Source organism: Equus quagga, chromosome 1 (assembly GCF_021613505.1).
Source record: "Equus quagga isolate Etosha38 chromosome 1, UCLA_HA_Equagga_1.0, whole genome shotgun sequence".
Classification (NCBI taxonomy): Eukaryota; Metazoa; Chordata; class Mammalia; order Perissodactyla; family Equidae; genus Equus; species Equus quagga.
This window is the reverse complement of record NC_060267.1, coordinates 165,844,640-165,872,196: the sequence shown is the minus strand read 5'-3', so window position 1 is coordinate 165,872,196 and position 27,557 is coordinate 165,844,640. Positions and strand designations below refer to the sequence as shown.

The following is a 27,557-nucleotide window of genomic DNA, read 5'->3' as shown; positions in this document are numbered from 1 at the left end:
AAAGACTGCTAATAAATGTGTATTCTCCTTTCTGTTGTCTATCAGGTTTCTTGATTCCAAGCATCAAAATATGACTTGGCTGATTGAAGCCCAAAAGGAATTTAATACAGATTTAGTAGGTGGGTCACAGATTCACCAGGAGTTTCTGGAGGACCAGAGTGGGGACAGCCTCCCTGCCAACATCATTGGCACTGGGTGCCGCGGCACTGATGCCCCAGGAACTCCATCTTGCTGCCAGTGCCACCACCAGAGCAGCCGTCCTGGGCCTCTGACTCTTGATGTCATCAGCACCTAATTCCAAGTCCAGGGCATCAGACTATAGAGCGTACAATGTTCAATTAACGGATAATTGAGTTGAGGATGAATGAGTTCAGTGGGCACTGAGAACAGTGGGCACCAGGGGGACATGTAAAAAAAAACAAAACAAAACCTCCAAGGCCCAATTTATGTCCTTTAGGAGATTAGATTTTAGGTGAAGAGCTGAGATATACAAATATTGTTGTTAGGCAACAATTACAAAGTTCTCCATAAGCAAGGAGCACAGTTTAAGGTGACAGAATATGTGCATAGCAGTGTGTCCGCAAAGTTGTGGGGCAATTTGTACATCACCACATAAACAAGGAATAGATGGTACCTGGCAGCTCACCATCAGCCCTGGAGCTCTCTGGTCACCAAAAAGGACATTTTGCAACCTTGCAATCTGAACCAGAGAAACTTCCAGGTTCAAGGCTAAAATGCCTTTGCACCCTGTCTCTCCCAGTAGCATGGGGAGAGAAGGTAGACTGGTCATGTAGGGGAATAATGATTCATACAGTTCAGACAGAGAGAAAGGGTGCACTTGATAGAATGCCTTGAACGTGAGACAATTTAAATTTTGTCTGATAGAAGGGATTCAAGAGCTGTAATATCTTAGCAAGATGGTGACATTATAAAAGTAGTGTTTTGAAAAATGGTTATCCTTGAGTTTGAGGAAAGAGTATGGTAGCCCAACAGCCAGGAAGCTACTATAGACGTAAAATTAAAAAGGCCAAAAGTAAAGTGACACTGGAGAATAAAGGTAAATTTGGGAGATTCTTGAGGAAGAATTGGCAGGTGACTGGTTATGTGGTGGGCAGAGAAGGCAGTCACATGTGACACTATTTAACAATCTTCAGAATCAGGAGTGGTAACTACCAGAAAAAACGATGCTTTCCATTTGCTCTATTAAATTTCAGACATTGCCTAGATATTAAAATGGAGATTCCCTTTAGACCCCGGAAATACGAGACTGCATAATGGTCAAAGATCAAAGCTAGAGATGTAGGCTTTTGGGTCATTTGCTCCTAGGAAACAGGGAAAATGAGGAAAGTAAATGGAGCAACTGTGCAATGACACCCATACTTCTCTATCATCCTTCACCCCAGAGAACACTTTACCAGAGAAACTTCGACTCACTTAATCATCAGAAGGCTAGATAAATTGCCTCAACGAGAAAAGCAATGAAAGCCAGTTAACAATGACAAGCCAACCATATTTTCTCTCATTAAACATGGCCTCCGAGACCTTTATGACTAAGATCTCATATGAGTTATAAAGATCTGTTCAAACAAGATGACTTCACCCTCACTAATTATTGTTAGACCTTCGGAACCAAAATATTTCAACTATTTTGATTGTTACTGAACTATGCCATGAGTCTGTCATTTTTGGGGAGACTTATCTGCCCACCACCACAGCAATCTCCATGCTATCCTGTGTTCAGGGCTGGCTTCACAGGCATGGTACCCGTGCAGTCACACAGGGCCCAATCATTAGAAGGACCCCACACTTGGTTTAATGCTCTGCTGTCACTGCCTTGAGATACTTAATAGTTTTTTAACAGGGACGCTGCATTTTCATTTTGTACTTGGCCCCAAAAATTATGTAGCCACTCCTGCCTGTGTTTTTCAAGCATAAAAGCTATTTATAATTGACTTTTGCCAAACAAACCAACCTCATTCTTGGTCACTGGATCATTTTGCTTTTACACATTTGAAAAAGTGAGGCAGAGCTCAAATCTGTCAATCCTCTATGTGTCTGTCACTGCCATGGATGCTCTTAACATGGAAAGGTTACAAGACCATGGTTACAGATGAGGAAGTCAGGAGGCCATAGGAACATTTACAGGAACTGAAACATCTTTATCTGTCAATGCAAATTAGTGCTCAGAGCAATGCTACCACCAGTGGGGCCATTTCAAAATTAACTTTCTAGGATCAGTAGAAAAGGCCCATCAAACTCAACTGCGTGCACACTTTGATACGAGTGCTATTAAACACATAGACTTCACACCATGTGGATGGACCTTAATTTGGTTCAGTTCCTGAAAGGACTACATGGAAGAATTTACTGCATATTGGCGGAGCTTCAGTGAATGACGAGACTCTCTGATGGGATTTTTATTACATTTCAAAATCAGGTTTTATTTCTTATGGATTATATATTCTAAAATTCTAACTTATGTCAGGGAAATATAATTATTAAATCATAAGAGTTTTGTCCCAAGTCTTGAAGAATGCATAGACAAAACAAAACTTAATGTATATAATAAAGTTTCCTCTTGTATTTGAATCTACAGCTCCAGAAAAAATACCTTGAAATAAAATTGAAGCAATTCATGGTAGTCTCAATGAGCTGAAATATATTTTCATAGGGGCCAAGAAAAATAATGCTCCTTTTTAAAATAACCTGAAAAAGCATTTGCAGTGTTAATTAAGGGCTCTCCTGAACTAGAGATCAATAACACCTTGTAGTTTTACAAAAAACCTCTTTCTTTGAAGAATCTTCATAGAACTACTGAAAAATCAAGCAAAATGATGCTGGTGAACTATTGTCAGAATAAAAAGTTATACTATTATTAATTGGAAACAATATAAAGAGACACATTTCTGGGATTTTAAGGATCACCTTTGATCAATTTTATATTCATAGAAAGTTAAGACAAAAGAAAATCAAATGCTTCATCCTTAATTACAGAGTTTGTTTTCAAAAATTAAAGGCTAAATCCTCCATTAAGATACAGGAAATCTTACATTCATTCTCAGTTCTCTAGCACACCTTGGATTTGAGCCAGTCACCTCACCTCATTTACCTCAGCTGTAACCAGGCATAACTCCTCTCACCCAGACAGACATATTTGTGAGGATCAGGGAGCTAACAGGTTTGACCGTCTTAGGATCTAAGGTTAGGGGTGATTTCCCTCTCTTGTCCACACTGTAGTATCAGTTAGTTAAGGGAACTGTGATGGAGGCTCTGAGACATCAAGAGATGGAGATAAGACAATGGTTTTTTTTAATATAAAATAGAGTAATAAGCAAAATCCAGTTATTACATCAACAGCTTTCAGCCTTCAGCCTGAAGAGAGGATTCTTCAATGTCTAAAGAAGCCTGATCCAGAGCTGATTTTGCTTTCCCTGAAATTGAGGGCCAAGAAAGGGAGTGGGTGCCTGCCCCTGTGGAGGGCATCTGCTGTGACCCCCTTTGTTATCTTTTCTCAAGGCAGAAACTAGGGGCCCTTGATGATACAGCTCTGCATCTGACGCACAGAGGCAAGCTTCTCTCTGTTCTCTACTAGAACCATAGATAGCACACTGGCATGACTTCTGACCAGGAGGGACTTCACTCCTAAGGAATTTCAAACATTGCATATTTTCCCTTACTGCAACATGCAGCCCATCTTCTGGGAGGAAGGCACCCACATCTTGGGTAACACTTAAGAACCATAAACAGTAGTCACTGCACATTAGACCCCAAGAGAAGCCATTAATGAAGGTGTCTGGAGGCTTTCCGGCCCCAAGTAGAGGACTTTCCTGAGGGCCCCCACATCATGACCCTGATCAGGGAAAAACACACCGAGTGTGCTGGCCATTGCTGGAGGATCAAAACCTTTCAGGCACTGAAGGAAGCTGAAGCCTGGAAACGGAAAGTCCCTCTGAAAATACGTAACTCCTAACACACCCCAGGCAACCCTGTCTGCAAGAGCAGAGGTAGCTGCAGCTATCCCCTTCGAGATCTCCCCCTCCCAATACCGAGGCACCCATTCATCCCAGTGTGAAATCTCTGCAGCAGAGCACAGAAAGACACACAACGAGGCAGAGACAGAGGGAACCAGCCAGAGATTCTATAAAAGTCTCCACTGACCTCAAGGCAGTGAGATTAAGTTAACGTCCTTCAGAGGAAAACTCAAACACCATTTCTCCCCACCCACAGTCATCTTGTTCCCCTGCAAAATGGCTCCAACTCTCTGGAAAAAGGAACTGAATAACATACAGTATACTTGGATCTCTATGCTATTGCCTTCCAACGATCTTGTATCTTGAGTGTTTTTCTCAGTCACTATATACTATCACCTTAATACCAAACAAAATATGAACTATTGACTAGCATTTATCAGGTAGACACACATCCAGCCTCCTTAACCTCTTTTCCTGTTTTATTCTTTCCACAGCACTTAATCACATTGTAGTATATTATGTAATTTTATTGTCTCTCTCTCTCTCTCTCCACAGCTCTACTGGAATGTCCCCTCCCTGAGAACAGAGAGTGTTGTGTTCACTGCTGTATCCTTTGCCTAGAACAGCGCCTGACACTGTTGGTAATCAATCCATTGACCAAAGACTGAATGAAGATATTCACACTGTAGGTTACCTACGGTAAATACTACTTCCCAATTGTTACTGACTCTGTTGCATTAAGCACTTGGCCAATATAAACTGGATCTCTTTATTTTTTTCTGCAGGACCTGGTAAGATAGATCTTCAATCAAAAGAGTGATACCCCCCTCCCCACTCAAGGAACAGCAAGACATCCTGGCTCTCTTGTCCCCAAGGGTGATATGGTCTGGCCAGTTTATTAAAATACCAGCCCTGCCTGAGGCTGGTCTTTCTGCTACATCTGCACAGAAAGGTAAAGCAAGTTCAGCCTTGAAGCAAGGAGGAAGAGTGGACAAGCTGCCCAACTGCTCCTCTGAAGGGTCGTTTCAAACTGTGATTTCACATATTAGGGGACACCCATCACTATAAGTTCTAATACCCCCCTCAGGCCATGTTCGCAATTCCACGTCCATCAAGCACGTCCAGGTGTCCTTCACTGGAAGAGCCTTCTTTCCCTGCAGCTCCTCTAGGTTTCTCTTCTGCATCAGGCTTATCATCAAAGTGGCCAAAATGGCCTTCTGCTCAGGACTGCAGATTCATGAAGGCTTCAAATGTTGACTCTTGACAAGAGCTCCAAGCCAGACTCTACCCTCCATCACAGACACACTGACAGCTCTGAAAGAGTTCCCCACACAACTTCAAATGTATTTCCCATTTCTGGGCCACCCCAACTGTAATACGCTAGGAATTAAAACTTATAATAATCTTGTGAGTAGTATACTCACATTGTATTGCATTTTTGTATGTTAAATTTTTTTGCTGTTAAATTAAATTTAAAACAAACGCCATTTTTTCATTGCTCTGTTTTATACAGTCTTATATTTAATAGACCTTGAAAGAATGGAAGTGGCCTAGATGTCTCTCAACCTCTAAGGGATCCTGATCTCTCTCACCCCATTGGCTCTTCTAATAGAGTTATTTGTGTTCACAGCGTATTTTCAACCCAAATGTCAGTTCCTAGAGGGCAATGGCTGTAGCTGCTTCATCTTTTGACAGCCACCAACCAGAGGCTGGTTGAATGTTCCTCTTCTGCTGCTCTTTGCCATTTTCATGGACAGTGGAGAGTTAAGTTTGGTGGAAGTTTTGGCTTTTTCTTTCAAGATGGAGCACACATACTTCTTTGTGTACACATAACTAGGAAATGTCCATCTAATAAGCAGACAGCAAGAAAAACCAAACCCATTTCATGCCAGTTAAAATGGTCTGTGAAAATAAAAAGATTTTTCCAAATTTATTTCTCAGACGACTTGTGCTTTTCCTACAAAGAAATTAAAAGTATATTAATGACCTATTTTTAGCATTTTATTCATTTAACCAGTGAAAATAAAATATTGGTAAACTGTAATTAAATGAAGACAATATGATGGACCCTGCATTAATACTGCCATTGGAAATATGTTGTCTTAATAATTGGTCTGCATGTTACTTTACCACCATCTGCTGTTCATAATCGTCAGTTTTAAAATAGTGACTTTCATTCTTATTCCCCTTACTGAATCTTTGGTAAATTTAAATACCACATATGCTTATGACTGCTAATTTCAAGATGGTGTCCATGGTCAACACGGGTAGTATTTTCCAAGTTGGCCTCCGTAGTACACTAGCGCTAGTGAGTGTGGCCTCAAAAAATAAGGGAGTTCAGTGGTTGAACAACTTTGGGAAAAGCTCTTGAAGAGTCACAATTTATCCTAGATTTAAGGCTCTGAAGAGTCCCTGAGAAAAAACACTGGTTTAACTTTGTGGAACCGAGTGTTTCCCAAACTTGTTTAATCATCCAACTCCTTTTTACACCAAACACCTATTAACATTTTCAAAGACACCAGCATTTGGTGCTCTAGGGCTTAAGGTCAGAGGGCACTGAGCCTGTTCCAAAAACTCACAGCTGTAAATGTTTCATTGCATCAAATGCCTGCAAACAAACTAGACAATTGTACCACATGATTTTTTCTTATAAATAATTCGCTGCCAGATTTACATATGTTTTCTTAAATCAATTCCAGGAAATACAGGATAGCAAAGTAACATCATTGTCACTATCACTTCATAGCAAAGTTATTTGAGAAGGTGAAAAATCACCCCACCACAAGGCCTCAGTAACAAGTTTCCAGCAGTGCAGCTCAAACTTTTCCAGCAAAATACTCTGAACAGCAAAGAAGGATAAACTCATACCCCTGGAATGGGACTGCCAAAAGCAGGACACGTCTCTGAAATCTCATTTTTATTTTAAAACTTCATGCAAGAAATAGTGACATGTTTGTGAAATGACATATGTTCAGGGTTTTTCACTATGGCAGTGTTTTTAATAACAAAAGATTAAAAATAACCCAAATGTCCATCAACAGGAAAGTGGACAAATTACACTACAGCCATACAATGGAATATACTATACAGCTGTTAAAAAAAAATATGTGGACATTCTCTATATACTAACATGGAAAGATCTCCAAATTATTTTGGCATAAGAAAAAAGTATGAAACAGAAATGTGTAATACGCTAGTTTTTATCAGAAGAGGGCAAAATTAAGAATCTATATTCCAGAGTTGCTCATAGATGCATAAAGCAACTCTGGAAGGATCCACAGGAAATTCTTAATAGTGGTTATCTTTCGGGGAAGAGGATTGGAACTCAGAAAAAGGGGGACCAGGATGAGAGGAGACTTTTTTTTTTAAAGATTGGCACCTGGGCTAACAACTGTTGCCAATCTTTTTTTTTTCTTCCCAAAGTCCCCAGTACATAGTTGTATATTCTAGTTGTGAGTGCCTCTGGTTGTGCTATGTGGGGTGCTGCCTCAGCATGGCCTGGTGAGCGGCTCCCAGGATCCCAACCGCCAAAACCCTGAGGCTGCCGAAGCAGAGTGCATGAACTTAACCAATCGGCCACAGGTCAGCCCCCAAGAGGAGACTTCTAACAATATACCTTCTTATATTTTTTGAGCCATATCAATGTGTAACCTATTAACATTATATTAAAAATTAAAAAATCATGCAAATTCTTCACTCTACTCCATGACTTATTCACATTTGTCCTCAAATTAAAAAAAAAAAATTACCCATAACTCCTGCTTGGTGGGTTACCTGGGACATCATATGTGTGGTCCAATGTGAAAGGTATGGATCTGTGCCATTTAAAACTTGCTTAAACATGAGTCTTAATTCCACTTGGAGAAGCAACATCAACACAAAAAAATCTGGAAACTCTACCAAAAAATGCTTGCTAAAACAGTTTGGGATTTTTATTTATAGCTGGAGTTTTCAAAACCCAAAGCAAGGTTATACTCTGGTTTCTCTTCAGACCATATAAATTCTTTGCCTTTTATTTTTTATTTTTTTTTTAAATTGGCACCTAGGCTAACAACTGTTGCCAATCTTTTTTTTTTTTTCTGCTTTATTTCCCAAACCCCCCCAGTACATAGTTGTATATCTTAGTTGCAGGTCCTTCTAGTTGTGGGATGTGGGACGCCGCCTTAACGTGGCCTGACGAGCGGTGGTCCACGCCCAGGATCCGAACCCTGGGCCGCCACAGCGGAGCGCACGAACTTAACCACTCGGCCACGGAGCCGGCCCCTCTTTGTCTTTTAAAAATGTGGCAAGGTTAATCCCAGTGTCTTAGAACTCTTATGCTCAAAATCAGTACTAACTTATTTTGGAAGTGACCACACAGAAAGCACCACAACACTGAAATAGCAATGCAGAAGGTGAAGCGTCACTGACTTCTGCCCAGTCTTCGCTGCCAGAGTGTCCAAAGGCAGGCCAAGCCCAAAGGCAAACCTCTGCTCCAAAGGAACTGGACTTTCAAACTAACTATTTTCAATACATTTTTAAAAGCTTGGTGATTATTTAAAAAAAAAATTAATCAGTGTGGCTTAAGTCAAACAATTTCCTATTGTATTTCCTGAATAAAAACAAATAATTAGGGGTGGCCCATGGCCAAGTGGTTAAGTTCACGTGCTCTGCTTAGGCAGCCCAGAGTTTTGCTGGTTTGGATCCTGGGTGCGGACCTGTCAGTGCTCATCAAGCCTTGCTGAGGCAGCATCCCACATAGCACAACCAGAAGGACCTACAACTAGAATATACAAGTATGTACTGGGGGACTTTGGGGAGAAGAAAAAGAAAAAAAAAAAGGATTGCCAACAGATGTTAGCTCTGGTGCCAATCCTCAAAAAAAACAAAATAATTAGGCTTCTTTTGGTTATACTTTAACAGTACTTTTATTAAAATGCTTTTTATACAAGATATATGAAAAACATATGGCATTTCTTTTTATGAAAGATATGCTCCAATAAATAAATAAAATACAACTCAGATATAACTCTAATGGAACAAGTTAAACGCAATAAGACTAATGTCAATAAAATGTACTATAGGTACCTGCATTTTATCCCAGAAAAGATATTCTAAGGTGAAGTTTTGTTTCCTTGTTTACTTCCTAAGAGTGGCTTAATAAACCAACAGTGCCATAAACATCTCCTAAATTCTCTCAAACTGAAATTTTATTCCTAGGTGTAAATAAGGCCGGAATTAAAAAGACAAGCAGCGTGAAGAGATGAGCCACCGCAGCACAGCCAGGGGGGAGCCATTTGTCACTGCTTTCATGGATTCAGAGGCCTGTTCTCTTTGGAATCCCTTCAGAGGAACAAACAGGCAGTGGGGACCGCGAGGACTTAACTCGACTGCAATCTCCCGACGATCTGGTGGCTATTCAGAAGCAGCAGAATGATTCTACCTTTAGGTTTTATTTCAGTTGTAATAATGAGTTATGAATAATTGATCATGGGAAATAAATTATTCAGGTAGGCACACCGTTTCCAAGGAATCCTGGAGTGAGTCTAGCTAATGGTATAAGACAAGCCAGAGGCAGCTGCCAAGGGGACACCCCACCACTCCCTCACGCTGCAGAGGCACGGGCAGTTAGTGTCTCTCAGCATGGGCTTTTCAACAAGGGTCCATATTAATGCGTTTTGAATTTTTATAAAGTAGAAGTCCCCACAGGGTACTCTAGTGTCTGTCCAAGTGTGGTTATGAAATACTGAGCTCTGACCTCTTTATCCATCAGACCAGGATATCTGTTATCAGCCGAGTACAAGCTTTGCTGCTGAAATTAGCACTGAACTGAAAAACTGAAATCAAGAATGTACGTGTGTACCATGTACGGCTGAATGGAATACCACTCAGCCATAGGAAACGATGAAATCCAGCCATTTGTGACAACATGGATGGACCTTGAGGGTATTATGCTGAGTGAAATGTCAGAGGAAGAAAGTCAAATATGGTATGATCTCACTCATAAGGAGAAGATAAAAACAACAACAAACAATCTCATAGAGACAGAGAATGGACTGGTGGTTACCTGAGGGGATGTGGGGAGGGAGGAAGGCAAAAGGGGTGATTAGGCACACGTGTGTGGTGATTGATTTTAACTAGTCTTTGGGTGGTGAACATGATGTAATCTACCCAGAAATCGAAATATAATGATATACACCTGACGTTTATATGTCATAAACCAATGTTACCACAAGAAAAAAAGAAAAAAATGTGTGTATATATACACACACACAAACATATATATGTACTTGAGTGTATATGAATATATACACACACATATACATATATACACATATTTAGTTTTTATGTGTATATACGCATATACACAGACATACACACATACACATAGAATTATTTATTTATTTATTTATTTTTTGGTGAGGAAGATTGTCCCTGAGCTAACATCTGTACCAATCTTCCTCTATTTTTTGTATATGGGACATTGCCACAGCATGGCTTGATGAGCAGTGTCTAGGTCCGCACCCAAGATCCAAACCTGCGAACCCTGGGTCACTGAAGCAGAGCACTGAACTTAACTACTACACCAGGCCGGCCCCCTAGAAGTTTTTATGATTACGTAGGACTGGCAAAATAATGCCAAAATAAGCTTTACCTAGAGGAAATTATCTACTGTTCTCAGTTTTCAAAACCTTTTGAATATAACTTAATCCTTCTGAGCTCAAAAGTCAACTTTGTTAATAAAGCATACTTAAAATTCAACTTTGGATATGTGTCAAGTCCCACCCACATTGAACATCCAAATGCTTCACTTTCTAAGAAATGTTAAACTGCCTCACAAATCACATCTGTCCTTGATCCTTCTTGTAATTTTCATTTCTAAAACAATTCTAAAAATAATAGAAACTACTCATTAGAGTTCAATAATCATTGTACTGAAATATCTTTGAAAGAACATATGAATTAAAAGCAGCTGGTCAACAAATAGCAAACTCAATACAGTACTGTAAAAAGTGGATTGGCTGATTTTGCCCTGATGCCCACACTATCTGCATTTGTGCAAGGCCCATGAGATGGAGGACATAGGGAGAGAAGGCAGAGAGAGGCACACAGGGCTATCAGGCCACAGTCTTCCTCAAATCTCCCCCAGGGAAGGCAGGTAGGCTCCCTGACTACGTTTCTAAGGGTTTCTCAAAATTCAAACTAATAGGGAAGTGGAAACATCAATCCAATTTTAATTAAAATCCTGAGTGCCTGCCACATATGGAAGTTGAGGAAATTGACAACCAAACACATTCTAATCAAAGCTTCAATATTCCAAATTTTCCACTCAGAAATTTGGAAACCTGGAATACATGACAAGAGTGTCAACTTACACTTTAACCTTCCTTCCTCACTTGCTTAATAAAGGTCATTAAAAACAGAGCCCATAAGTTTTCTCTGAACTAAAAACAAGAAGATTCGTTGGTTTGAATCCAAAGATTAAAAAGCAACATTCAGTTTAAACTATCAAATTTTGCAATGATTATCACTAGCTACTGCAAAATCAACCTGTTTAACAATCTTAGAGGTTTTCATATATCATGATCCAGGGTTTACATTCTCTAAACACACTTATTAAGGTATAATTGACATATGATACACTGCACACATTTAAAGTGTCTAATTTGACAAATTTTGCCATATGTATATGTCCATGAAACCATCTCCACAATCATGATAATGAGCATGCCCATCATCCCCAAAAGTTGCCTATTGCTTTTTTCATAAACTAAAGTTTTGGGTGGGTTTTTCACATAATTGCTAAATAACAGCACTGCTGTACTAATAAGCATGTTCTATAGCATGTCAAAGGTTTCATAATTGTTCATTCATACTTATGAGTACCAGGTAATAGGTGCTATGAAAGCAGCTGAGAAATAAAAAGTGAATTGTGGTCTTGTTAAACTATGGAATGGAAATTCAATTTCATAGTATTTTAAAGCAATGAAAGTCACAGAACATTAACTGCTTATTTTTCATAATACATGAAATTATTTATACAATGCACAATTAGTGTAGTACACAAGCAACTTTTAGAACTCTTTGATGTCAACGATGTCTATTTTCCATATAAATATAGATTTACAAACCACTAGTTTCAAAAACGAAGTTTAGGAATAACTGACCAAGAAACTAACAGTAACGTAAGGGTTGTTGTTTTTCTCCTTTGTTGACTCTTAAGTCACGTACATCACTCTAAGTTCACCATTTATTTAGACATGGATGTCATGGCAACTAAATGTTTTCCCAGGGAAATCAGCTCAAGAGTAATAAAGTGAGCCAGAAACTAATTTTAACTGAGTTTTCCACCTTCTCATTTCTTTGATGTTTAAACTATAGACATATCTCATTCCAAATCAGTTAAAGGTGGATGATACCACAACTCAAATTTTCAGTTCAAAATAGTTATAAAGGTAGATGCTAGCCAAAATTGCCCATACCTACTCCCGGGTCAACGCCCGTATCAAAAACGGAACCAGATCAGTTCAGAAGGGAAAGGACTGAGAAAAGACGCCTCCTCAGCGATCCTGTTGGAGGAAGTGATGGTCCAGGGAACGGCCTGCTCTGTGCCAGGAACAGCCTGGGGCTTGACCCACCGAGAGCTGTTGGAGGAAAACCTCTCCCAGGAATGCCGCCTGAACAGAGCCAAGAACAAGAAAGACTAGTTGCAGATTATACTTGAGGGTATCATACTTGCTTTGGGGTCAGGAAATTAAAGTTAGTCCGCATATTCTGACATCAACCATTAAAAACTCTAGTTATTTCGTTATTGAGATTCCTCTGGAATCTATTAAAAATCAGCTCAGTCTTTGCTATAACACATCTTTCTGAAAAAAGTCCTTTTTTTGCTGGGGGAAAAAGAACTTGAACTATACTACATGCATAAAGTTTTGTTCTTGCATATTATGCACTCATTCTTAAAATATTTTGTCTTATTTACTGAATAAATGAGACAAAATAACATTTAAAATAATAGGCTTACAGAAATCTTGCATTTTTAAAATTTGGGGTAGTCAACAATGACAATGTAAAGGGACCAGCATATCTCATTACATTTTCAAAGTATTATTTACCAAAATAGCTTAGATATTCCCCCATCTCATACATTTAAATGAAGAATAATATTCCTTATTTCCTCGGGGTATTACTCAGTGTTAGCAAAACCATTAGCTTCCCTACTCACAAATCCACCCAAACAACACATCGGAAGAACAGAATGGAATAAGAATTTAAACCGCCAGTCTGAAAATCTAATAAATATACTCTTGTAATTTGTCTACCCTCTTGTCCTGTCAACAATTTCTGGTTTTTAAAATAAATCATTTTTGTTTTCTTTCAAACAACAGTAATGTAAGGAAAAGGTATTCAAGAAGACGAGGCCATGTGCATGCTGTTGTCTTCTTTCTGCGTGCTTCTGGGTGATTCAGTCTTCAATGTAGGCTTTTTTGGGCCCCTGCCCAGGCCAAAAAGAAACTGAGGGTTTCCCTGCATCCTGCTCATCTTAAAATATTTCACTTATTAGTCATCGATCATCTTAAAGATTAAAAACCAGATAAGAAGCTCCTGAGTTCTTTTATGCTAATACATGCAGCAAAGCAGCCTCAGGAATATGTAAATCATTTGCCTCAGACTGTTGACTTAATTCCAGGATTGAGATAAGTCAAAGGAACCGTGCCCACTTGCATTTTCTTCTTTTTCTCTTCTTTCTCCCAAAGCTTAAATGCTGTGAGATGGCCAGAAGCTTTTCACTGCAGACAGAGAACCGGCAGAGCCCCCAGGTGAAGTTCAAGCTCCAACTTACCCTTTCCAGATGTTCCGAGGAGGGGCCTCTGCCCAAGACCCTCCAGAACATGCGCTATTTTAAAGAGATTTGAATATGCTTTCGTATTATAATCTCTCTTAAAAGACTGAAGATTTTAGGGGAAAAAGATCCAATCACTACAATGAAAAACTGAAGAAAACTATTTTCTGGCAGGGCAAAATGGAAAGAAATCATTAGTTTCCTCCAAATTGCTTTCATAACTCCCCTCTGCATAACCTATTGAATCCTATTAGATTAACTCAGTTCACTCAATAACCCGATTCTCCCATCAGATACCCACTGAAGAGAACTCCTGGTCATAATACAGAAATAATAGCTTTAATAAGACTACACAGAATGGGCTCCAAGTTGGACTTATTAAATCTAATGACGTTTTCTTTAGAATCACTCAAAACTGAAAGTAAGGATATGTTAAAGTGATTAAATAAATTAGACAGAAAATCCATAAACATTGTTAGTGGGTGCGATATATAAACAGTAGTTTTGCCGAAGGCTATCAGCTAATAAAAAGCAGAAATTACTGTCACATTCTAAGTTACTGAAAGCTTGTTTCAAATATTATAAGATCTATGTATTCTAGTAAGCACTATTACTCATGTTTAATTATTTTTGACACTGTCAGGCTACTATAATCAATTTATTAATTCTCTAAGAGAAAATAATGTCCTTTTTATAAACAGTGAAAACTTATCCACAGAAAGGGAAGCTTTTTAGTTCATTCCCTACAATATGAAAACCGATTTCTCCATTTTTCAATGTGTCAGAAATAACTTGAAAATGGATGAAGTCCTTTTTTTTGTAATTACAACTGAGCATCTCAGCAAATGTGGCCATAATTCATAACTGGCCCAAATGTGCTTCAGCTGAATGGCACAGAATGCTCATCACTTTCAGTGATTGAAGCCCAGTTCTTCATTAGTTTTCCAGAGTTACATCAGTGACAGAAAGGATATGCTGAAACAATCATTATATCAAATCTCTGAGGATGCTAAAAGGCACAGTAGGTTTTTACTTCTACTTCAAAGAGGGTACCAGAATCTACATATCCAAGGAGAGGGAGCTAAATGATATTAAAGCCACACAGTGGACTATTACGCAGGCACTTAAAATGATGCTTTTAAGAGTATTCAATAACATGGGAAAATATTTATATTTTAGTGCTTAAAAAAAAAGATGCAAAATGGTATATACACTAAATGGAACTGTTCTCCCCCTTTTGCCCAGTTCAGTGGTCCTCAAGGTGAAGTCCTCAGGTCCCCAGTAACACCTGTTAGAAATGCAAATTCTCAGGCCCCACCCAGATTGCTGAATCAAAAGCTTTGGGAGGAGAGCCCAGCAATCTGTCTTAACAAGCCCTCCAGGCAATTCTGATGCCCAATCAAGTGTGAAGACCACTGAACAGCTTTTTTTTTTTTAAAGATTTTATTTTTTCCTTTTTCTCCCCAAAGCCCCCAGGTACATATTTGTATATTCTTAGTTGTGGGTCCTTCTAGTTGTGGCATGTGGGACGCCGCCTCAGCGTGGTCTGACGAATAGTGCCATGTCCGCGCCCCAGGATTCGAACCAATGAAACACTGGGCCACCTGCAGCAGAGCACGGGAACTTAACCACTCGGCCACGGGGCCAGCCCCTGCTGAACAGTTTTTAATCATTCTTCAGGTCTCAGCTGAAATGGCACGTTCTCAGGGAAGCCTTGCCTCACCCAACCCCATCCTGCCAGCCTGGAAAGTCTATTGTACCTCACAGCCACTACAACTTTTCTTTCATAACAGTTAGGGCAGCTTTCAATTATTTACTTTTGTGATTAAACAATTAGTGTTTCTCTCTCTCGCTAGATCAGATATTCTCAAGCCGAGCAACAAGTTCAAATCACCTGGAAGCTCTCAAAAATCCAGATGCCTGGGGTACGGCCCAATTAAAACAGAATGTATTGGAGTGTGACTCAAACATGTGTATTTTTAAAATATCGTGATTCCACCGTTCAGTCAAGGTTGAGAACCAGGAGACTCAAGCTCCTTGAAGAACAGGTGACCAGTATTTGTTGAATAAGTATGTGGGGTTTTAACTTGTTTTATTTTGTGGATGTTTATTCTTTTAAATCTTGCACATGGTACAAAATTCTAAATGCACAAAAGGGTTCAGTGAAAAGTAAGTTTCCTTCACTCCTCATCCTCTATCTCTGAGGCAAGCATTGTGACCACTGCCATGTTTCCTTAGACGATTGAATAAATATTTGTCAGTGCATACAGAAGAGACCAGTAGTTGGGTGGCAGGATTATAGATTATTTTCCTGCTTTATGCACACATGTATTATTGTAAAAAGTATGCACATGACTTTCAATATTGGAAAAGGAGGTACCCTAAGGATGAGTGTGTGTGTGTGTGTGTGTGTGTGTGTGTGTGTGTGCATCTGGATATATTCTGGGATACACACTGGATACACACTGGGTCCAAGGGTTCCCAGAAAAATGGGCGCTTGGAATGATGTTCTCTGTTATGAGGAAGAGATCCTTTATCTGGCTTAAGCGAGTAATTGTCCAATTATTCTCCCTTCTTTGTTTTGGTTATATTTTCATTTCTGATTAGATGGTCAGCTTCTTCAAAACTTGCACCAGAAAATGGTGGGAAGGTATAAAAGGAGATACTATTCATTCTAGGCCCTGAATTAAGAAGTGGCATCATGATTTACAGCTCTGTCTTGTCTGAATTTAGCTAACATTAGAATCTCGCCAAGACTGACCCATCTCTGGGTATATTAATAGGCAAATCTGGGGACTGGATCCTAGTGTGATGGCTTGACCACCATTCTGTCCTTCAAAGGCCCTGACCCTCGCAGCCCCATCCCTGTTGGTGATTGCATCTCAACATGACACTTTGGAACTGGGCTATATGTCTGAGATGCTCTCAGGAGAGAACAGGCTAAGGAGAGCTATTTAGCTTGACCATAATGGGCCCAGACTGCTGTGGGTTTTTTATTATTGTTATCGCCCCTTTATGACTTTTTACCTCCCTTACCCTTAAGGTCTAAGACCATTGCCCTCTGTGTCAGGGTGACTAATTCTAGCAGCAACTCTTAGCCCCCTCTCCTCCATTTTGTTTCGGTGGTTGGGTGGGAAATCTGCTTGTAAGGACTTTTAAAAATCCACTCTAATACAGGCCTAAGAGATCTCCTAGGAGGGAAGGGCCTGGGCCTCAATGTGTGGGCTTGACATTTCTCTAAGGACTTGGCAGCCTTTCCTATCTAATTCCTGATCCTCATCTCATGCTATAGACATTTGATACTGAGAAGAAATACCCTGTGGAGAGAGAAAACATTTCCATGTTAACCAGGCTGACCATATTTAGGCAAAGGCCAATGTGTAGGCACACAGTTAAAGAGGAAAACATTTGGATATTTACATGGACAGGACCAAGGAGAAAAAAATGAAAGTTCTTAGATACTGCACAGAAACTAGTAAGATAATGACTGTATGCAGCCAGAAAGGGAGCTGGGCAGTGGCCATTCCAAAATCTCTAAGAGCAACTGCCTCACAGATAAGTTTGTTTGCCATTGTCCTGTTTGCTACTTGTTCTGTGTATGTTAATTCTGTCTCTTCTAGACTGGAAGCTCCTGAGGGCCAAGCCTTATCTCCTATTGCTTCAGCTGCCTCCCTGGTGCTCAGTCCAAAGAAAAGGTTCAATACATAAATTGCGTTAAACACTTAAGAGGTGACAAACTAAAAGACTACAGTAGAAAATCAATTCCACACAATGCCAGTGTCTTAACTGTGATGAATTTTTTTTAAAACATTAAAACCAGGATTCTATGCTGATAAGATGAACATTGAAATTCACTGCCACTCTGGCCATGATTAATCATGTATTTTATCATGTACAAGTAATCATGTCCAAGTTTAATCGTGTATTTTAGAGTAAGCCTACTTCCTTAACATTTCTTTTCTATTAAATTACATGTACTATGCTAAAGGCCAAAGTAACTTCTTAGCTCACTGAAATCTTGTGGGTTTACTAAAAACAAAACAAAACATGTTTGGCAGCTTAACAAAAACACAAAATTATGAACTAGCCTTAGAACAATCGTTAGGAATATGAGTTAACATTATTACACCTCACATCCATTAAACCAGAGTTTCTATAATTATGAAAGAAAATATTTCCAAATACTGTTTTATAAATTTCATGATGCAAAATAAAGGAAAAAGCTCTATCTTATTCACTACTCTTTTAAATTGAATTTTATTCTACTCTGATAGCTAAAAAAGGAATGCATGGTATTTATGACAAAAAGAAAACTCTTTCCAAACATACATTAATCAAGGTTAATGTCTGTAGCTTTTTTTTATCCCATAGATAATGCAGAACATCAATAAAAATGTAAAGGAACGTAGTATTTACATTGTAATTAAAATTCACAAATTCACAGTACGATACGAAAAATGTCAATGGTAGAGTGGTGCCCTCACGTGGCATAATGATAAATTGCAATACTCTGATGGAAAAGTTAGAAACATTGTGTATAGCTGTTGCGTTTTTCAAGTTTTTTGATTAAATCTAAAAGTGTATATTATATCGACCTAGACTTCATAGGGGCTAATAATAAGTGTCCTATGCACCAGCTCAGGCTCATGGTCTACCCAAGTCACTCCTTTAACAACAGATAGGAGCGGATGGTCTGGTATGTAAAGGTATGATACACTTGCTTTATTATCTCAAAAGATTAGGGGTGTGTCTGCAAAACAATGAAGGAAGTCAGATCTACTCTGATCTATTAAGGGAACAGCATTCATAACATTATAGAAATACTTTTAGAAAGTATTAAGTTTCTACCCATCTTTAACATTAACCAATTCCCTATGTTTATGGCCTAGTATGTAAAGCAGAACTTAAAACCTTACCTAACCAAAGAGCTTGGAGAATGGGTAGTGCTGATTAATGTGCTTTGCTCGCACACTGAAGGTTTAACTGTCAACACTCTGGGGAAAGAATCTAAAAAAATATGAGTTTGGTTTCCTGCTCTGTCCATCTATTAAACACAATCGCTGGTGAGCTGCTATCTTACATAGCTAAGAGGTCAATATTCTGAGGACCAATCTCTTTCGGACAGCCACAGAGATATAAAAGAATAGATGACAACAGAATTGTTACAATCTCAAGAAAGATCCTTGAAGTTTTTAAAATCACATGCCTGATATCAGATTGCTTTGAGAGATTTTTCTCTCTTAAAAGTAAAATGCAGAAGAAAAACTTCCATTTAATAGAGAGTTCCAATTGCAGTTATCGGGTGGTGATTAGGTAAAGTTTTACTAGGCTCCCTTTAATTATTCCTTTAACTTGAATTGTTTATAAATAAGATGAATCTCAACTGTTATTGAGTGATAATGACATACAAGGCAATGCAATATCTACAATTTATACATATATCTACGAATTAAGTCATATTTATTTATATATGTATTCTTTATTATATTTACCTTGGTATTTTATACATATATATGGATATCTTATTTAACCCTTATTACAATCCCATGAGGTATTATACCCATTTTGCAGATAAGAAAACTTAAGCTCAGATTAGGAACCTGCATAACCTTAACCCCACAGTTAAGCACAGGACTGGCTTTACTTCTTGACCTGTTCACCTCCAAAGCCTGTGGTCTTGACAGTGACCCAAGTCCCTCCTTTTATAAGTGATACCAAAGGACGGTCTGGTATGTAAAGGTATGATAGACTTCCTTCTAACAATCTAGGATTTTGTGAGCAGCCACATTTATGATTATTCATGATTTTAGTGGAGAGTCCTAAAATCAAATGTCTACAAAGGTCGGCAGGCAGTGAGAAGGTGGGATGCAGCTGGGTGTAAGAGACAGTGAGGAGTGGCCGACATCCGGCTAAGTGGAGAGTACAGTGTCTATTTAAAGGGGGCAGCTGCTACTGAGCCATAGCCCGTACTGGCTACATAGGAAGCAACGTTAGCATATGTTACCAAATCTTTTCATTTTTTTCAAGAGAAGATAGAAAGCTTAATTTTTAAGAGAGTTGCCCATTTTAAAATTCTGACAACTAATTTAGATTAAAAAAGAAACACTATGCAGCCCAAACAAAACACATCTGCAGGCTGAATGTGGCCAGTATGTAATACGCTGTAGAGATTCTGATGATGATGATGAGTGATTCCTTTCCGAGAGATTCTAACTAGAGCTGGTATCAAACGATTTGTCAATTATCTGCACTACTGGATTCATTCTCCACATCCAGGCTTCGTCTGCCATCTTCAGCTCAAGTCACATGTTTTAAGACTAGTTCAGGTCCAGGAAAGGTCCCTGACAAATTGCTTCCCAACCAACCAGCCCCCCGTCTCCCTCATTCTCATACTCTCTCTCCACACACAAACATACACACACGCGCGCACACTACACTCACCCATCATCTCAAGTCTGAAGCTTTCAAGTTTGGTCTTCATTCATCTTATTTTATATCGCTTTAATCAACTTTTTAGCCTTCCTGTGAATTCTCCTAAAATTCTTGATATTTCTCATTAGCTGAAGAAAGCAAAACTGGATACGATCTTTATGGTGTGGTTTTTAAAAGCCCTGGGTCAGATTTAGGTCTTACTTTCAACGTTTCCCTAAAGGTTCTCTAGTAGTTTTCAGAAATTTATCATCCTATTCTAAATGGCTGGAAGAGTACCGTACGATTTAAGGGAAAAAATTATTTTCAGTGAGAGTCATAAAGCATGTTCTAAGCAGACCAGAAAAGTGCCAGCACTGTCACCATTCTTCATGTAAGAATTTATTGAAAACTATGAATTATAGAAAATTACTTTTTAAAATTCTGGACAGAGAGACCACTTAAAAGGTTGATTTTAAAAATAAAATAGTAGCATCAGTAACATTTACCCTTATAATTCCTATGACATATTAAGTAGTAGAAAAGTGTTTCTCACACTGATTTTAAAGTTTTAAGTATCCAATGGGCAAAAGCTGGAAGAATTTAGAGCAGCCTCAAAAGCTCTGAATAAAAGAAGAGATTATGGGATAGAAATTTGTTCTTCCAAAGTTAGGCTGATTTCTTGGATCATTCTTCTCTCTGCTTTCTCTTCATCCTGTGTTTCTGATGTACAAGTTTCTTATCCTAACTTCAGTTCCAACCAACTTTTCACTGTAGCAAATTCAAACAACTTTAAGCTAAAAATGAAGATTCATCCTTCTCTGTAAGAGATGTACTGTCCGACAGCCTTAACACTTTTGCTCCACTACGAGAGTCTATCGGGCTGATCAAAATCAAAGGAAAAGAAGTAACTAGAGGGTCATCAACATAAGCTGAATTTTAGAAAGGAGCCCCCATTTGGTTTAAATATCTAATTTGAGGGCTGTATGACTACAGACTTTGAAAAATTCCTCCATAGAAAAGAGCCACAGAAAATTAATACCACATTTTCTTCAGTACACCCTATTCACCGCAAATGTGAATTACCATTTATTTGCATTTCACAACATTTCTAAAGCTGCAGTCATAAACAATTCTTATTTTCTCATTCAAGAAGTCCCAATCAAGTGAAGTGGAAGCAACGTCGTAATTGAAACTCTGGTATGCATAAAAATCTGACTTTCACATAATCTACCCTACTTTCTTTCTCTAGGTCATTTGGGTACTTTACTCACCTGCTGAAATGCCTTTAAATATCTTATCTGAAGACACCATTCAAGGAACTTTTCTATCTCTTACTAAATTCTTACTTTAATGCAAAGAGCAAAGTGAACAATACTCCATGTTCTTAATCAGCTAAAAGCTGCACATACATAGCACCCAACTCAAGATTTGTATAAAGTATTTTTACTTACAATTCCTCCCCTTGTTTGGCTTTCTTGTCTGAAACCAGATAGACAGTTCCAAAACTTCCACTGCCAAGTTTCTGCTGAAGCACATATCTTCTTGCAATCAAGGTCTTTGGATAAGTGGAAATGGCTATTGATCCACTCGCACAGTTAGCAGCCTCTTGGAATTTCAGCATGGCTCCAAACAAGAGAGAACTGGTTTATTTATTTATAGAAACTTAACTTTCAAGTCTCCTAGGAGATGGCCAGATTCATCCAAGTTGCATCAGTCAATGCCTTAAAGATGAAAAGTCCAGAGATCAGGTCTAAAGGATGCTGAACTATTCCTAACAAAAAGCCTAAGTTTTTGACAGTCATATTTGCACTTTGATTAGTGGATTGAATGACACCTTACTGGCTAACTTTAACAACTTGAGAGAAAAACGTTAAAAGGTGGAGATACTGCAAATTCCAATAGAAGGCAGTCTTTCATAGGAAGAGAGCCTTCACGCATCCAAATTTGGCAAAACCGAGTTACAGTCAAATTTCCCAAAAGTTCTTGGATGTATATATGTTTTCTAATCAACACTTTAAGATTTATACTCCCCACCTACTTTTTAAAAAACATCCAAATATTCGAACATTACCATTTTCTTGAATCTATATATCTGCATCAATCTTTTTGGTAATTCTTTCTTTCCCTCTTATGTCTATTTTGATTAACGGATAGTGAGTTAGGATTAAACCAGAAATTAGCATCATGCTGCTTTCTTTATTTCTTCCTGTAGACTTTAAACCATGGTATTTGCATTTATTAGAACAGATATGAAGAAATCTAAGGATTCAGAATGAATTTCTTCCCATCCTAAACAGATTCTAATCCAGTGTCTGAAGTTTCTATTATATACACTGCAAGTAGAGTAATCTCCCCAGATTGGAAACAAGAAATGTTACAATACAATTCAAATCTAAAATTGTATTTCAATGTTAGTTGAATATAAACATGTTATAGGTAAATCTTTAATTTCTCAAGGAGCTGAATTATGAAAGGCAGGACTGTTTCATATGAGCATGTGCACGGTAAAATCACTTTTATTTCATCAAAATGTAAAATGTTTTGTTAGTAATCATGAAAAGCGGGTTTTGTTTTAAAGCTAGATGAAAATATGATTTTAAATTGAAGACTGTCTATGCCTTGGAGTTAGGTTTCCATATTCAGCAATTCCAAAGCTATAAGACAAAAACCTATTGTGTATAATCATAAAACAAGATGCTCCCTGTGTCATTCGGAGCACACGGCCAATGGGCTTCACATGGTGGTAGCAATTACAAAAATCCTCAAAATAAAACATAAGTAAATGTCCATTTATGGCATTTTCCTTCTTGGAATAACGTATTAATCAGTTAAGTTTACCTGATGCCAGTGAGGAGACTAATAATCAGCTTTTTTTAAAAAAAAAAAAAGAAAGAAAGAAAGAAACCAAATTACCTGAGTGGTTATGTGCTCACGACAATACTAAAACAACAGTAGCATTGGGTTGGAACTTCAGAGCTTGAGCCCATACCCCAAAATCCCTGAATAAATAAAAAATTGTGTGGGATTATCAAGATCACAGAAAATAGCGAAATCTAACGCTGAAAAAACAACTGGAGAGCAAGCCTCCAAATGTATCTTTTGTTTGCTTTCCTCTGCTCGTGTAAAAATGATGCTTTCTGGCCAAGTTAAGCTAAGAAAAATATATGGACTCACAGCCTTTTTCAGCTGAAAAGGACTCTTCAGATCACTAATTCTCCTTGTTTTAGAGACGAGATAAACGTCTCTGTTTAGCGAAAGACAGAACAGTTCTGAGAAGTCCAATTTCCAGAGGTTCCTGTTTGTAAACAAGCTTAAACCTCAGCAGCCTCAGCAGCCTGGCGCCGGCCCCCGAGTATTCTGGGACCAGGTGCCCCCTCGCCAACCTCCCAGACTCAGCCCTGCAGCCCCGTTCCCTGTCCGCCTTTAGGCCATCGGTTCTACTAGTCTCCTCTGTGCGACCACAGAGCGTCCCAGGAACGTACCGCGCCGGCTAGATTCTAGAACTTCCTGCTCACTTGTCAATGGCCCCTCACCTCCACCTGACAACGGTTGTGAACGTACTTGAGCGCCGGGAACACACCTTCTTTATCTTTGCATCCTCGGTGCCCGGCGTATAATAGGTGCTCAGTAAACTTTGTTGGGGCAAAAAAGCGTCCAGCAGACCAACTGCTGCCCAAGGGACAAAAAAACGGGTGCGTGACGGCGGAGGGGAAAGAAGATTTAGAAAGTCGCATGGGAACTGGGAGAAAGGCGAGATACGGCCCTGTGCAAAGTGGCCTTTGGAGGTGAAATCGATGTGGCTGGGGGCAAAAGAAAAGGAAAGGGGAGCGGTTATCACAGGTTGAAGCCAAGTAGTCCTCTTCCCCGGAAATAATAAACGAGAAGAAGCTGACTGGACACAGATTCGGCTAAAATAGAAATCTAACCCTAAAGGTAAACTTTAACCCTAAGTAAAATGAACAATTCCTTGCCTCAACTTTTTTTAAAATTTACATTTCCGTAAAGCGCGTTAACAAACATCGAAGGGGCATCAGCAACACTTATTCTCCGGAGACTGGAGCAGATCCGGGAGGTAAGGAGACGAGGGACGTGAGGTGGTCGCGGCCACGGCGGCCCCGAGATGCGGACCCCTGCCGCAGCTGCCCGAAACCACCACCTTCCCCGGCGCCTGGAGCCCGGCACGCCTCGAAGAGCGCCTGCCGCGTACCTTTCCGGGTCGAGGGCGGAGGGGCGGCGGCGCCCGAGGCACGCCCAGAGCCCGACGGTGACTGGGACGTACGCCGGCCGGCCTCGGCGTGGGGCAGCGTCACCCGGCGCGCTGCAGGACCACCGCCGGCTGTTGGGCACCGTTGCCAGGGAGACCGCGCGGGGCATGCTGGGAAGTCGGGGCGAGGCGGAAGTGTGCGCCGGCCCAAGGGGGCGGGGAGAAGAGAACAGGCTGGGCAGGTCTGGCTTTTCTAACCTGACAGAAGCCGTGTCATAGCGTAGTTTTTTAGCGACCTTGCTGCTCTAGGGCCAGAGCACCTGACCCCCGGCGCAGTCTGGCGCTACTGGCTTCAAGGAACCGGGCTTCCCAGTGACGTCATACCAGAAACTTCCGGTTCCCGCGTTTGGAGTTGCACTGTCACGTGCCGGGTCTTCCAGTGCTCGCTTGGCTCCTGCGGGCTTCTAATCGAGGGGCTGGTCCTCTGGGAGGACCGAGCAGGTGGGCTCTGCTGCTGGACCGGGTGGGTTGTGAGGGCCCCGGTGGCGCCGTGTATAAAGGCCTGTGTTTGAGGACTTGGATCATAGCTTTTGTGCTCCTTTCTCCTACTAAGCATACATTTGTTGAACAACTACTCTGTGCATAGTCTTGTAATTAGCTTAGTATGAGTTGAGTCTCTGCTCGCTAAAGCTTTACGAGACAGACCTATAAAGAAATATCTACTGTATAGGATAAGGTGCTGAGAGGGCCAAGACTAGGGTGAAATGAGTTGGGCCTAAAGGCAAGGGGATGCCCCCAAAACTCTGTAATCAAGATAAATAAATTTTACTGCAATTCTTTAAAAATCAAAATTAATGCAAAAAAATCCATGCTTGACAAAATCTCACAATTTTAAACAAAGACAGGATCCATAACAGTGCCATGCTGAGTCATATTGGAGCCTGAGACCAAAGGAAAAATTAGTAATTCTGATCCTGTGACTTAAGTTAGCCAGATTGGGGAGAATATTTTGTAACAGGGCCTGATATGCAAAGACAAGAAAATGAAAAGAGCTTCTGATTGGGATGAAGCTGGAGAGTTAAGTTCCTCAAGGCATGAAACAGTCGTTTTCCTTACTCAAAACTATGCCAATTAGGATGGGCCCACAAGCCAAGGACTGAAAGAAGGTCCCAGAAAAACTGGATCCATATCATTGACCCTACACACTTTAGATAACTGAAGCCCAATGCCTTCTGATTTATTAATTATGAGATTGAGGAGGATATCATTTTTATAGCTTAGGATGTTTTACTTTGACTCCACAAAACAAATATTCTGTTTTGTAAGATGGTGACTATTATCTCTCTCAATATCAAAGTCCACAGAAGTTCTTTATTAGTGTCAGTAATGGATTTTAACTGATTTTTATTTAGAATCTTCAGCAGCCTTCATCCCTGTTCAAAGATCAAACTCCATAAAACCATCGAGTTTGTGCCTTATAACACAGGAGACAAGCAGAAGAGAAAGAAAAGGCACTCAGCTAGCCGGTGTTGCCTAAGGAACTAGGTAAGAATTGAAATGCTCATGTCTAGCAGTTCTATTTAAAGAGTTCTTCATAACATTTGCCTTGATTTTACGGTGCTGGAAATAATAACCAGCATCAACTGAAAGTGTGTTCTGTTGTTTTAAACAGGTAATTCTTCAGACAGTTGTCATGGGTATTCGAGGACTGATGAGTTTTGTAGAAGATCACAGTAATGAGTTCTTCATTGATTTGAAGTTGCGAGACACAAAAATTATCATTGATGGCTATGCTCTCTTCCACCGGCTTTGCTTCAATTCAAACTTGGAGCTTCGGTATGGAGGGGACTATGATTCTTTTGCAGATGTTGTACAAAAATTCTTCGAATCACTGTTTGCTTGTAATATATGTCCATATGTTGTATTAGACGGAGGATGTGACATTTCAGATAAAAAGCTTACAACTTTAAAGGACCGAGCTAGAGAGAAGATCCAGATGGCCCATTCCCTTTCTGTTGGTGGGGGTGGATATGTCTGTCCCTTACTCATCCGGGAAGTATTCATACAGGTTTTGATCAAGCTGCATGTATGTTTTGTCCAGTGCTTTTCAGAAGCAGATCGGGACATTATGACACTGGCTAATCATTGGAATTGCCCCGTGTTATCATCAGATAGTGACTTTTGCATTTTTGACCTGAAATCTGGGTTTTGCCCATTGAATAGCTTTCAGTGGAGAAATATGAACACTCTTAAGGGCACACGAGAGCACTATATCCCTGTGAAATGCTTTTCCCTGGATGCGCTCTGCCATCACTTCAGCAGGATGAATAAAGCTCTACTACCTCTCTTTGCGGTGCTGTGTGGAAATGACCACATTAACCTGCCCATCATGGAGACATTCTTAAGTAAAGTACGTCTTCCTCTTGGAGGCGCCAGTTCTAAGGGGAGGAGACACCACCGAGTTCTGGGACTTCTGAATTGGTTGTCTCAATTTGCTAACCCCACTGAAGCACTAGATAACGTTCTCCAATATCTCCCCCAAAAGAATCGAGAAAATGTTAAGGAACTTCTCTGCTGTTCCATGGAAGAATACCAGCCATCCCAGGTGAAGCTGCAGGACTTCTTCCAGTATGGTGCTTACGCCTGTCCAGATGCCTTGAACCTGGCTTTACCGGAATGGGTACTGGTGGCTTTGGCCAAAGGTCAGCTATCTCCTTTCATCAGCGATGCTTTGGTGCTAAGACGGACCATTCTTCAGACACAGGTGGAAAACATGCAGCAACCAAGTGCCCACAGAATCTCTCTGCCCATCCGGCAAACCATCTATGGGCTGCTTCTGAATGCTTCTGCACATCTAGAAAACACGTCCTGGAATGCACTGCCTCTTCAGCGTCTAGCTTTCAGCGAAGTGGAAAGGATTCATAAAAATATCAAAACATCAATTGTTGATGCGGTAGAAGTGCCCAAGGATCATTCGGACTTAAGCACATTGACTGAGGTAAGTGTTTGTAATACTAAGGTAATTTTTGTAAAGCACTTTACGAAAATTTTACTTTACACATTATATTATCTCTCTTAGTATAACCATCTGAGGTTGGTTGCTATCTTGTCCCCATTTCATAGCTGAGAAAACTAGGACTCAAAGTAA

The 27,557-nt window shown here is 39.8% G+C and overlaps 2 protein-coding genes across 15 annotated transcripts in view; one reads left to right on the top strand and one right to left on the bottom strand.

Moving 5' to 3' along the window:
- Nucleotides 1–24,564, bottom strand: part of NEK11 (NIMA related kinase 11) — a 245,575-nt gene extending 221,011 nt beyond the window's left edge. For 6 of the 14 annotated variants that reach the window (XM_046678210.1, XM_046678237.1, XM_046678221.1 and 3 more), the window contains exons 1-2: nucleotides 24,413–24,564; nucleotides 21,657–21,926 (exon numbers count right to left, since the gene is read on the bottom strand). In XM_046678210.1, the coding sequence (XP_046534166.1) occupies nucleotides 21,657–21,826 (170 nt within the window). In that variant the 5' untranslated portion in view covers nucleotides 21,827–21,926; nucleotides 24,413–24,564. The other 8 variants (XM_046678195.1, XM_046678203.1, XM_046678176.1 and 5 more) reach the window with 8 other exon arrangements.
- Nucleotides 24,565–24,643: 79 nt separating this feature from the next.
- ASTE1 (asteroid homolog 1) overlaps nucleotides 24,644–27,557 on the top strand; it is a 14,919-nt gene continuing 12,005 nt past the window's right edge. The window contains exons 1-3 of the mRNA XM_046678147.1: nucleotides 24,644–24,910; nucleotides 25,822–25,954; nucleotides 26,082–27,407. Of these exons, the coding sequence (XP_046534103.1) occupies nucleotides 26,103–27,407 (1,305 nt within the window). The 5' untranslated portion in view covers nucleotides 24,644–24,910; nucleotides 25,822–25,954; nucleotides 26,082–26,102. The remainder of the gene's footprint in view (nucleotides 24,911–25,821; nucleotides 25,955–26,081; nucleotides 27,408–27,557) is intronic.